Genomic DNA, 12,647 nt, shown 5'->3' on the forward strand with positions numbered 1-12,647 from the left:
GCAATCGACTAGTCGAGTACGACTCTGAAAACTTATGAAAGAAATTCTTATTACTGTAAAAAACTAAGTTTGAAGTGAAAATTCTCCACGAAATCAAAGCATTATTATTTTTCAGGCATTACCATACAGGTGGGGGATGTTCTGCTCCAAACAAGATTAAAAAAAGCTGAGAAAGCTGTGTTCCGGCAAAAACATAAGTCTACAAAGATCAAAAACACGTAAAATGCAAAATAGGGGCTTTCCCAAATCGTGCTGTTTCATTGCTCATTCAACCGTGGAAATAAATGTGTAATTATTTCTATGCTTTACACATATTTTAGCAACACTTCCGTTCTACCTATAATTTTATGAAGTTCTTTGGTGTGACGAAGAATTCAACCATTTCAGATAATTTTTATTTCAAAATTAATTAGCTCTTGTGTTGCATTTTTGAAAAGCAAATTCCAATAGCTACCTAAATGCAGCGATAGATCCTTGTAAAACGTTGCAATAAAAGCTATCTTTCTGGTAACATCCTGCAATCTTAGTTCACAAAAGCTTTAACGTGGCATCATTTATTCCGCATTATCAAATCTGTATTCACTCTGAAACTATGTCGAGCTTAATTATTGTGAACGAATATATGTGTGTGATTTTCATCATTTGACGGTCATGAGCATTGCTTGAAGATCTTGGTCAACTTTAGGAGCCGCTTGATTTCCTGCAAAAACAACCGGGGGTTCCGGTGTTTAATACCACGAGTGGTGCACGAAGTTCACAAGTGCAGTTAGTGGTTGGCTGATATAACGCGTTTTTTTCTTCAAGTTTTTAGTTTTAAACGTTTTTGCCAGACAAAATAGTGCACTTTATGAAACAACATGTTTATCATTAAAAAACATTGCTTTTCCTGTTGTGAAATTATCAGGATCATATCGTATTGGCCTACCACATAATAACAGAAATATACCTGATCATTACAAACTGGCACACAAAGAACAGCGAGTTGTTTCTACTTACTTGATTGATCGTAGTAATATACGTGATATGGTGGTGGATAATACCAATAATAAAAGTTGAAATAACGCCCTCCTGAGCAATCGGTTGCCATCGTCAGCAACATAACGATTATGAAAAAATTCAGCATCTGAAAAAGTGTGGGCACTGCTAAAAACTCAATAAAAATACAAATAGTCTCCCAAAACATGGTCCCGCCTAGGCTATAGTTAGATTAAAGTCTATTAATTGATTTACGGATAGGTTGCTTGCCAACAGATATTATTCTTTATTTCGAACTTTAACGTGACCTTACGTAGCGTTTTTGCAAACAGGCTTACGATTTAAGTTATGGTGCTAAATGGGCCCACAAAGTTACATAAATCTAGTAAATCACACTTACCTTCAAAGATATTTCTTCAGTCTCACCCAAATTGTCCCACTTGCTATCTGGAAAGATTTTATTCTGACAGCAGTTTTTAGATTGCGTTTTTCAAACACGGAACCTTACCACGTACCATAGGATTTTTCATTTGATTCCTGGAATAGCGAAGTCGGGTTGTGAATATAATTTCCTTTATGGAACTCGCACTATGCTGCCTTCTGGTACAATTTAGCACCATCAATAAAAACTTATTAAAAATAATAGTTAAATCTCCTGTTTTGTTATGGAAATAAAAAAGTGATAAAGCTTCTTTGATTCCGGCTTTACAAAAATGACCAACAGATATGATGAAGGTTGCAACTTAATACTTTCTGTTAAATTGTACCAAACCCCAATGCACACGTTGACCTCAATTCACATCTTATGTGGTTTTGTAGTAGCCTGCCCTTGGCAATGAATGAGAATGGTATCAACAGATGTCGGTATTAATACGTAGCCATTTGTTCAGATCATTGGATTAAATTCAACAGCTGATTGACAACACGTTGTGAATTGTGCAACTGCAAGTGCGTTGTTTGCAGAAATTTGTTTTTAAGTGCAATAAACTGGCTTGTTGCGTATGTATGTTTATGAGTTTTGCTTCAGACATTTGTATCACTGAACCATTTTATCGCCAAGGGTAAAATCTTATTGGAACAAATTTAAATCACATTGAAAACTTACTTTTTAAACTCATCTCGTCCCGAGGTCCAGAATCACCGATCATTAAAATCAAAATGGTGAGTGCATTAGAATTGTTACTCTTGTTCAAATGCGCACTTTTTGCAACTTTGAATGACTACAAGAGTTTTTGTTATGAAACTACTCTAATACTTTTTCGTAAGAAATAAGAAACATTTGTTTTTGTTAAATTATGGAAAATTTTACTACAAAAACAGTTTTCTCTCCCCATTTGTTGGTCAGACCACAAAAGCATTCCTTGGGTTGGGCTGAACCAAATTTGCGAAAAACGTGTATTGTAAAAGTAGGATTAATGCTTACAAACATTTAATTATGCAAGAGTTCTACAATTAAATTTCTCATTTGTTAAAAAACAACAAAGGTTAAGAAATAGAAGAATTTAAATTCTTATGTTAGTATTTCAAAATAGTTGTGTCGGGAGTTTTCTTTTACTTAAAGGTTTAAAAATTCGTGGGGAAAAAGTGTACCTTGCCAATGTTTTAGTTAATTTAAATGTAGCCAATGCTGGAGCTGTGATCAATAATATTTTTGCACATTGTTACCTGTATATGTGTTAATGGATTATTGTATTATGTATTTACATTATTTTTGCAGGAGTGTCTCAAAACTTTCTTCTATCAGTCGACATCATCTGAAGTCAAATGGAGAGTCAATTTAATGGAGGAAGTTGATCACTTGTTTGTGACTAAACCAGGTTTGGTTTGCTGTTTATTCTCACAAGAACATCACATTATTTTTCTCCCACTTTGAAAATTGTGCTTTGTTTCAACTCTGTAAAACACTGTGATTGTTACACACTTTAATGTTATAACTTATGTCTTGAAGCATAAATACCTTTAAAAGTCAACTTTGGTGTGTAAAATGAACCTTGAAATTTCCCCAGGTGTTCCTGAGCCTGCAGTTAAAATGGCAATCATTGCCCTTTCTCACACACTAGGACAATACCATGACATCAATTCCAGAAGAAAGGCAGAATCTCTGCTGAGGACTTTGCTTGAAAAACACAAATCTGTCTCTTATGCTTTTGTGTTGAAAGTTTTGGCTGATTTGGCAAAGGTTATGTGTGCCGACAATTCCTGCAGGTAAATCTTTGTGTAAATATCTGAAAAAGTGGCAAAAAGTTTATGTATGGCTAAAATGTTTAATAAATGTTGAGCTTTTTAAAACAAATTGTGTATTTGACAGAAAATATATATACTTGGTCTTTTTTTGCTTTTATGTTTTCTAAATGTCAGTTAATGTTTTTACAAAAACAATAAATGACATTAAATTGCTGAGATTTATTTGTTTTTGCTTAGTCGTAGTAATTCTGGAAGGGCGCTTTCTGCCTTATCATGGTGCCAGGTTGTCGCCGAGTCATGTTTGGTAGATGCTGACTCAGCAAATTGGGGAAAATTGATTGACGTCCAAGCTATGTTGTTCTATGCAGTTTGCAGCAGCCAATACAAACCTATATGTGCCAGTGGTAAACGAAAACTGACTGCCATGTGGAAAAGGGTACTTAGCTTAATTTGTGCTAATATCAATGAAAACTTGCATATTAAATTTTTGAACAGGTTTATAGCTCCAACAATGCCAATGCCTTACAGTTGATTTGAATAAACCAAAACTATAGCCCTTATTATTATTTGACAGCAAGGTAAATGCATAGAAATTGACAGATTGGCGTTGCTTATAACCAGAATTGTCTGTGTTGCATATAACCAATTATGGGTCCCCTTTCCTGAAGCGAACGCGTTGATTTTACTCAAATTGTTTTGTTTTTTTTTCTTCTTTTTTTTTCTTCCCAAAGTTTGTCCGTCTCGTTTTTCCATCAAATGTTTGATGGATTTGGCTGAAATTTGCACAGATGGTAGATATAGTTATGTAGATGTGCATCCCACTTTGTTTTTGTTGATAACCCCAGTATTTACCCCGCAATCCCCCTAAAATGGGTATTTTTTTCCCGAAGGTTGTCCGACTTGTTTTTCCATCAAATGTTTGATGGATTTGGCTGAAATTCACACAGATGGTAGATATAGTTATGTAGATGTGCATCCCACTTTGTTTTTGTTGATAACCCCAGTATTTACCATGCTAGCCCCCTAAAATGGGTGTTTTTACCCAAAGTTTGTCCGGCTCGTTTTTCCATCAAATGTTTAATGGATTTGGCTGAATTTTACACAGATGGTAGATATATTCATGTAGATGTGCATCCCACTTTGTTTTTTTTTGATAACCCCAGTATTTACCCCGCTAGCCCCCTAAAATGGGTGAGTTTTTAAACAGTGTCAGAATTAGCTGAAATTTGGATTTCTTGTATAGTATGCCATTTGTAGGTGTCAATTGTTGTGTTCAACCCTGTAGTCCTAACATTTACCCCACAAGCCCCTAAAGTGTAAAACGTATTTGTATGTTACTGGGCACCACATACGAAAGATTTCTGTTGCTCAATAGTGTTACATGGGCAACCAGTTGTATGTTGCTCGTTGGTGGGTTGCTTGGTGGACGTTTTTGCGCCATGGCAGTTAGGGGCTTGTTAACAGCCCTATGACGTCAGAAACATTAACTATTGTTGCTTAAAACACCTCTAGTGGTCGAAATTTTAAACATTGGCAGATTGGGCTGAAATTTTGCAGTACTATTGATTGAGTCATTGTGGTTTTTATATATTTTTTAGTTTGTGTGTCGAACCCAATTAGTTACCCTACTAGCCCCTCAAAATGGGTCAGTTTTTTAAAACGTTAAAAAGGACATACTTCAAACAATATCTGGGGTAGGGACGAACCGAGCTGAGGCAGTACCCGAGTACTCGGTGCCGAGCATCGCTGTTTTTAATGCTCGGTGCTCGGCCGAGCAGTTGCACAAACTGACCCGAGCATGAAATTTGCATATTCATGCCCTGCTAACATACGTAACTAGTGTTCTACTAAAGGGTGTCTATGATCAAAAACGAATGATTTTTAAATGCATTAGATGGTGGAAAAACGCGTACTTTATGGGCATGTACAGCTTAATAAAACACCACCGGTGACGTAAGAGACCTTGTAGAGCTAAAACGTAGAAAGGGGATATTTTTGTGACGTCATAATGCACCGAGCGTGCTCGGCCGAGCACCGAGCATTAAAGTGATATGCTCGGTGCTCGACCAAACAGAACATTTGCAGTTTTGGCCCATCCCTAATCTGGGGTGAATCTAATTTTATAGTTTGTATTCTACATAGTATTATTATTTAAGCCCAGTGCCGATCACTGTGATTTACCTTACAACACCCCACTTTCTCATGGTTATCTCTTGAATTGCATTATTTTCAATTTTGCATGTGCGGGGACCCATGAGTTTTTGCCTGCAGAAATGACTAAGGTTATAAAGACGATGGCTAATATGGGACCCAATACAAAATAAACATAGAAAATATATTAATGTTTTAAAATAGGTTTTAGTGTAAATGCAACAACAAAACGTGCTAAGCCACCCTTCTAGTTTTAGTTGTTGTCACTGTCACCGGTTTGCATTTCATAAGAAATTGTATCCGTAAAGCCTTTTTTTAAATCTAGTTTGCAATTTTTTGTTGATAATATGAAATGTTTTGGCATAAAGTCAGTGCTTATTTGTTTACAGTTTTCCAATGCTATGGATATTTACTGCAAAGCACTTTTAAGTGGGGACCCAACCATCTACAAATGTGTGCTTCTGTCTGCAATGCTTGTGTATGACAGGGAGACTTTGCTATCACACAAATCTGAGATTTTGTCTATGTATGTGAAATCAGTGATTATGAGCAAAACAGCTCCAAAACCATCCGCCTTGGTGAGACCCAGTTGCTCTTTTTGTAAAAATATGTCTGTTATTTATATATTATTAAATCAAATCAAGTGTATTCTCTTTCAGCAGATATGGATGCAGAAACTATTTGCTTTGATTTTGTGACCTGTTATTTTATTTATTTATTTTTTTCAAAAAAAAACTTCGGTTGCTGTTTGGCATTCACTAAATATATGCTGTGACAATATACTGTTCCATTTGGTGCATTTTTGTATTATATAGATATTGTAAACGTCAATTAAACTTTTTTTTGCCAAGGCTTTGTTAGTGTAACTTTATACAGTTTGGTAAAATCATTGTAATAAGTGTCTAACTTTGATTACCTTTTTACACAGATTTGCTGCAAACAAATTCTTAAAGAAGTCAGCCACACAGATTTTACTGAAACAATTTTTCCAGCCTTGCAAAAAGGACTCCTCAGAAGTCCAGAAACTGTTTTGCTAAGTATGACTTAAGTTTACCAAATTTTTTGTGCTTACTTTGTTTATTTTTATTGTTTAGACCACAATATAAAAATGCTTGGTTTGATTTAATTCCCTCCAAAATGTATTTCTCCAAAATGTTAAGTTATTTTTCACACCAAAATATTGCTTTTAATGTTAGTTTAAAAACAATTTATTGAGCCGTATCTGACCCTCTGACAGGCAGCATACTTAATGACAATCACTGTTATTGTTCAAGTACAACTCTAATTATGGAAACAGGTTTCCATAGAACAGAAACAAGAAAACATATTTATTTCGCTTATTGGCATCGTCAGTTTCACGAAAAAGACATAAAAAAGAGACAAAAATAAAATGTCATCTTATTGTTGTGTTTTTTTCTAGCTTTTAGTTTTAATATTAGTGTTTTGTTTTCCTTAACATTTTAAATCTTACCCACATCTGGCACATTTCCAACCTATCCTATTTCACACTTAAACATTCTAGCAGTACAGAACATCCTGAGCAGTTTGTCGATCGATTTAAGCCGACACTCACTAGCTTTGGTCAAGATCATTGCTCCGCAGCTGATATCGAAGATTGACTCAAATCGTGAAGTTGCTGTAAAAGCTGTGGTTGCTATGGCAACAGAATGCAGTGACTCTGATGCTGTTCTTGAAACAACAAAACATCTTTTTGTAGTCCTGAAAGGTATGTGTACTTGCTTTCAGTATAACCAGTGGTTTAGTGGTTTTCAACCTTTTGGTGCTTGCTGTTCTAAACTGAATGCCCCTTCGTGGTTGTCCAAATAGGGTTTAACATCAGATCAAATTTTTCGAGGACTGGTTAAGAAGTTCAATCTGATTTATACTCTTTTTAAATATAGAAAAGTCTATACTTTTTAAAGAATTTTTTTGTACAGCAACAGCATCTTTTCTCTGTGAATTTTTAGGATCTCTAGGCAAACTGACCATTGTAACCCAGAAATGTGCTGTGCTTGAGGCAATTGGTGGCTTTTCTTCATGTCCTGTTGGAAGTGGAAGTTCAGCCAATCAGCTTGCAGCAAATGTGTCTGTGCTTTTCATTCCATTTCTACAACAGGTAGCAATTATGAAAAAAAAATACATTTAAAATTAAGAAGTTTTCAAAGAAAGTTCTCGGAGCACTTTAGTCACTTTGACTGCTGTTCTTTTACTTTCTGAACTCTTAACATTAATGAATCATAAAATAAAAGCTGATTGTTGTGGTTTAAATTCTATTGGCTTTGACAGTGGGCTGTGATTTTCAAGTTCGTTCATTTTTCATTTCATTCAAACGATAAGGTGCCATTTCATAATCTTCTATTAACATTCGTAATGACACTATTTAAGCTGAGTAAAACTTGTTAAAAATTGCCAATGTTTCCAAGTGGTGCATAAATACAACTTACAAGTGATGCATTTTTAGGAGATCCATGAAGGGACATTGGTTACAGCTGCAACTGCACTCAATGGTTGGTGCAAAATGTTTAAGAGCTCTGTGCCTAAGGAGCTGATAGATTGGTTTGTGAAGGCTCCTGGGTTAAAATCATCAAACCCTAATGTGCGAGCAGCGTACATTGCTTGTCAAATTTCTGCTTTCAAGTCTGATACTTTGCCTCAAGTAAGTCGCAATGCTGTTTTTTAGTTTTTCAAGATTATTTGTTTTAAATTAGTGTAGCTTTTCGTGTAGTTGGTTGTTGATTCAATTTGTTTTCTCTTTAACAATTATTAAATGTTACATTTGAAAATGTATTTGAACAGTTTGGTTAGTGGTTTAAAATTTTTGAAATTTTTTTAGCTGTTTAAATTGTAAATTTTGTGCTGCTATCGAATTAAATTGATTTCTTTTTTACTTGAATAGGTTGGTTAAGTTTTCTGAATTATTTGTTGTATTTTAGCTCAGAATAATATATTTTTTAAATGAATGTTTTAGATTGTAATATTTTGTTCTTTGCACACATTTACAATTTGTAAAAATGTATATGTTATAGTTTGGGGATCAACTTATTTTTTTCATACATTTAGATCGAGCCAGTTATCCCTTACTTGCTTCAAACCATTGAAAAGGCAACTCAGCAGCAAACACAAATTCCACTTGTTACAGAGGCTTTATATGCATCTCTTCTTTTATCGAAGCTTGAAAATGTGGAATTGACTAAAAGTAAGTTTTAGGTTCAAATTTATTGATATTTGTAGACGCTGTTTTTATTTATTTTTAACCATTTAGAAATTTTTTCTACAGCATTTAAATTTGGTAACTTTTGGAACACTATTTTTGATCCAAAAAAGTCTCTGTGTACATCGGAAAAGTTTCTGCAACACACACCGGAGGGTGCTTTGTATCATTTGCAAAATCTTGTTGGTTATCTGTTGTTGGAACATTCCCAGAAAATTCCTAATGACATGACAAAGTACTAATTTTACTTTTTAAGCTTTTATTATTCAAGTTTTGAGTTATTTATTGTGAAAATAGTCTAATACTGAATTAATTATGTTTCTGTGGCAGCCTAAGCATGTTGAAGCAAATGAATTAAATTGAATACTTTAATTTTCCAGACAGTTGTATAATTGTTTGATCTTTGCTCTGCTTCACAAATCTTGGGAACTTCGAAAGGCCACAAAACTAACTGTGAGAAAACTTCTATCCAGCCTGGCAGGTTTGTAATTTGTCTTTCTTTCATATTCTTTTATATACATTAACCTCGCCAATACTAATCTAAATTAAACGGAAAAGCCTTTTTATAAAAAGTTTTTGTTTACTGTCCACCAACTGGTCGATGCGCGAAAACCAGATAGACAAAATACAAAGTTGTAAACCTAGTTTTTTGTGAAAAAAATTTAAGCTACTCGCATACCACTTGAAAAACCTTCGCGTACCGCTAGTGGTATGTGTACCACAGGTTGGGAACTCCTAGCCAAAAGTGTCTGATTGTTTCTACAGTTCGATACCTTATCAGTGAATTACACTAAATATCCCAATACAACTAGGGATGGGCCGAGCTGAGCCAGACCCGAGTACTCGGTACCGAGCATCGCTGTTTTTGATGCTCGGTGCTCGGCCGAGCAGTTGGACATACTGACCCGAGCGTTAAATTTGCATATTCATGCCCTGCTAACATATGAAACTAGTGTTGTAAAGAGTGTCTATGAACAAAAACGAATGATTTTTCAAATGCACTAGACTAGATGGTGGAAAAACGCTTACTTTATGGGCATGTACAACTTAATAAAACACCGCCGGTGACGTAAGAGACCTTATAGAGCTAAAACGTAGAAAGGGGATTTTTTTGTGACGTCATAATGCACAGAGCGTGCTCGGCCGAGTACCGAGCATTAAAGTGAGATACTCGGTGCTCGACCAAACAGAACATTTGCAGTTTAGGCACATCCCTAAATACAACCATTAAAATGGTGTTAATAGTGTACTTGTCTTAAGCTTAAATGCAAGGGCACAATTAATGCTAGCTGCAGACCAAACACATTACTTCAACCAATAGAAATTCATGTTGTCTAGTAGTGCCATTCATATTTTAAAATCAGATGCATATTAAAACTTGATTGAGACAGCTCCTATAAACTCCTCATTAACCCGATTTAGTAAATGCAAAGACTGTCACATTTTTTTTTCATTATTAGGATCTCAGTTTTCCAAGGATTTGCTTCCAATGCTTTTCCACATCATGCGACCTTCAAATGTCATTGATTTCTCCAATGTCGAGGATATTGCTGAGGCAAAAAAGAGTTACATGGCACCCAAGTGGTTTGTTGATGCCTTATTCTGCTTATCCAATCTACCAGCTTTAAAAGACGACAAGAAAATGAGTCTTGATATTATTTTCGTTTTATTGGTTGATTCCTATCATCCATGTATCAGTAAGTAGCAAGATAACACTCTAAAACAGGGGTCACCAAACTACGGCCCGCGACCACATTTTTTGGTTTGCCAAATCGTGTTGATAACTTTGTAACATTCAAAAATTAATCTACTCCTTACGAAAGTTTTCCTGTCGCGATATGTAGAATTGATATTACCTAGTTTCATAGGATTACAACGCTCAAGATTGATCCAAAGCCGGTTTGTTACGTCACAAATTGGACTACAAGTGTTAATTGTGTGCAAACAATTGCCTTATTTTGTTAGTTGTGACGTAATATACAAGCATTGCTCGTATGATGAGACCAGCTGTACAGTTTAACAGTCGCATTACCAGATTTTGAATTAGATTGTGGAAAGACCATCTCTTGGCGCCCCTATAAAAATCGCTGGGGCATGTAAACTATGCGGCCCACGCGAATCAATTTTAAACTTATCCGGCCCGCAGTGTATAAAGTTTGGTGACCCCTGCTCTAAAACATTACATTTGTTGTTGTTGTTTTTGTAACTTGAAAACTAACTTGAAGCCCAAATCAAATAAACATTCAGGAAATTAAAATGCCATTACAGCTGAAGTCAACAATCACTTCTTCATTGACTTTCTTTTCAAATGTGGTTATAATCCTCAAAAGTTTGTCAAAGAGAATTTGACGGAAATATCAAAATTGATTGTAAAACCAGAACATCACACTAAAGTATGTATTGTGTGTTATCATGGTTGGGTTTTTTCTCATGCTTTCAACTTGTTTTCCATAAATATGATCGATAGAAGATATTTTTTGAGTGTATGACTTGCATGCACTTTTAACACTGATGAATTTGTTGTGAACCGATGGAAGACAAAATGGACCACCGGTCCTATTTACTTGAGGTTGATAAAACAGTGTTCTTGAAATTAAACAGTGGTTGCCCATTGGCTGTAATATAAACAACATATGCGACAAGCTTGAAATTGTCTTCTTGTTTTTTCGCAAATAAATCACATGCCGTACAATACGAATTGCAAAAATAGGAATCTGAATGAAACGTCTTAATTTTCTTTTCTTTCACAGTCAAGTCTTGCAGCTCTGGGTGATTTTATTGGTTTTGCTCCCAACATTATGTTGCCACACCTAACTGAGTATGCCCTTGATGTTATGAATGATCACAAATTTATGCAAGTTACTGAAAGAGAAGTGAAAATTATGAACACAGCCGATGGTGAATTATGGAATATAAAAATTATTGACAGGTAACTGTGCTTGTTTTTAACATTTGTTTACTGATGAAGAATCAAACTATCTTGGATATTTGTGGGTATAATAAGCTCACATCGACTTATGCTCCTGCAGATTAGTAAATGTTTTTTTGGCGAATTTTGTGACAGTTTTTTTACTTTTTATTCTGTACATCAGTGCTCTTCAACCGGGGTTCCTCGGAACCCTAGGGAAACAAGAATGATTCATAATGTCGTTGTTGTGAACAGCAATAACCTTGGTTACACCATTGATTGTGACGTAATAAACAATCGTGCTGTAATAAACACAGTCTTGATACACTTTACCTAAGTTGCAAGAATGTAGAAACGATCGATCCAAGCAATATGCCAAAGCGTTTCAGTGAATCGTTTAATTGAGTCAAGTTTTGCGCTTGGGGTGTGTTAAGTAAAATGTATGTTTTTTCTTTGATACTTGTATTACATTAATTATTATTTTATGGGGGGTTCCGCAAAGTTTGACAAAACATCTTGAGGGTTCAGTGCCACTAAAAAGGTTGAAGAGCACTGCTGTACATGTTTAAGAATGCTACCTTCTGAAACATTTTCTTAGTTTTGCTTGTTACTTTCGTTGGGCAGTATTGTTCTACTGAGTTCAGTAAGGGTTATTTCGCTTAGTTAAAGGAAACATAAAAACACAATTGCACAAAAACAATCATCGAGCTGGAAGTATCTGTGCAATGTTCAGGCGCTATAGAGCGCAAATTAGTGAAGATCTTGATTAGTGATTTATGGCTTAATGCGCTACAGCTACACTATCAAAGTTTTTGTACTACTCATGCTATCAGCAAATTTTGTATTTTGCGTGCAGTGTTTATCAATTAACTTTATTATATGGTTATGTTCAATTTCAAATACCCTTGTTTGCAAACTATACCACAGGTTAATTTGTTGCTCTAAAAAAATGTTTCAGTGCCCCGAAAATTGTGGAAAACAAAAACGTGAAACGGCAAAACAAAACTTACTCCTTCAAGGAGCAAAAAGAGGCAGAAGCCCTCCAGAAAGAACTTGAACAAAAGAAAAAGGGGGCTGACCCAGGCGGGGTGAAGGGGTCGGGGAGTCAAAAAAAGACTTCCCCTATTCCCAAAAACCTGAGCAAGAAACAAAAGGAAATGGTTGAACAGGAATTAGAGAAAGAAGCTGCAATAAGACAAAGATTGACTGAAGTAAGTT

At 35.3% G+C, this 12,647-nt stretch overlaps 2 protein-coding genes across 3 annotated transcripts in view; one reads left to right on the plus strand and one right to left on the minus strand.

Annotated features, from left to right (window-relative positions):
• Window positions 1–538: 538 nt before the first annotated feature.
• LOC145213918 (uncharacterized) lies at window positions 539–1,829 on the minus strand. Of its 2 annotated transcripts, none has more exons than XR_013856922.1 (4): window positions 1,491–1,827; window positions 1,376–1,422; window positions 997–1,123; window positions 539–700 (listed from the first exon to the last, which is right to left on the minus strand). XR_013856922.1 is itself a non-coding variant. In XM_080082330.1 (4 exons), the coding sequence occupies exons 1-4, from the start codon at window positions 1,593–1,595 to the stop codon at window positions 639–641; spliced, it is 348 nt and encodes a 115-aa protein (XP_079938456.1). In that variant the 5' UTR covers window positions 1,596–1,829; the 3' UTR covers window positions 539–638. The 2 variants fall into 2 exon arrangements, 1 of the variants encoding a protein (XP_079938456.1); XM_080082330.1 differs by having other exon boundaries at window positions 1,484–1,829.
• Window positions 1,830–1,887: 58 nt separating this feature from the next.
• Window positions 1,888–12,647, plus strand: part of LOC145213883 (stalled ribosome sensor GCN1-like) — a 33,742-nt gene continuing 22,982 nt past the window's right edge. Inside the window, exons 1-16 of the mRNA XM_080082295.1 lie at window positions 1,888–2,136; window positions 2,693–2,792; window positions 2,982–3,180; window positions 3,397–3,595; window positions 5,700–5,888; window positions 6,239–6,347; window positions 6,833–7,036; window positions 7,278–7,426; window positions 7,772–7,966; window positions 8,371–8,506; window positions 8,588–8,756; window positions 8,902–9,002; window positions 9,982–10,218; window positions 10,790–10,914; window positions 11,272–11,450; window positions 12,388–12,640. Of these exons, the coding sequence (XP_079938421.1) occupies window positions 2,134–2,136; window positions 2,693–2,792; window positions 2,982–3,180; window positions 3,397–3,595; window positions 5,700–5,888; window positions 6,239–6,347; window positions 6,833–7,036; window positions 7,278–7,426; window positions 7,772–7,966; window positions 8,371–8,506; window positions 8,588–8,756; window positions 8,902–9,002; window positions 9,982–10,218; window positions 10,790–10,914; window positions 11,272–11,450; window positions 12,388–12,640 (2,547 nt within the window). The 5' untranslated portion in view covers window positions 1,888–2,133. The remainder of the gene's footprint in view (window positions 2,137–2,692; window positions 2,793–2,981; window positions 3,181–3,396; window positions 3,596–5,699; window positions 5,889–6,238; window positions 6,348–6,832; window positions 7,037–7,277; window positions 7,427–7,771; window positions 7,967–8,370; window positions 8,507–8,587; window positions 8,757–8,901; window positions 9,003–9,981; window positions 10,219–10,789; window positions 10,915–11,271; window positions 11,451–12,387; window positions 12,641–12,647) is intronic.

This window comes from Phallusia mammillata, chromosome 1 (assembly GCF_965637545.1).
Source record: "Phallusia mammillata chromosome 1, kaPhaMamm4.hap1.1, whole genome shotgun sequence".
NCBI lineage: Eukaryota > Metazoa > Chordata > Ascidiacea > Phlebobranchia > Ascidiidae > Phallusia > Phallusia mammillata.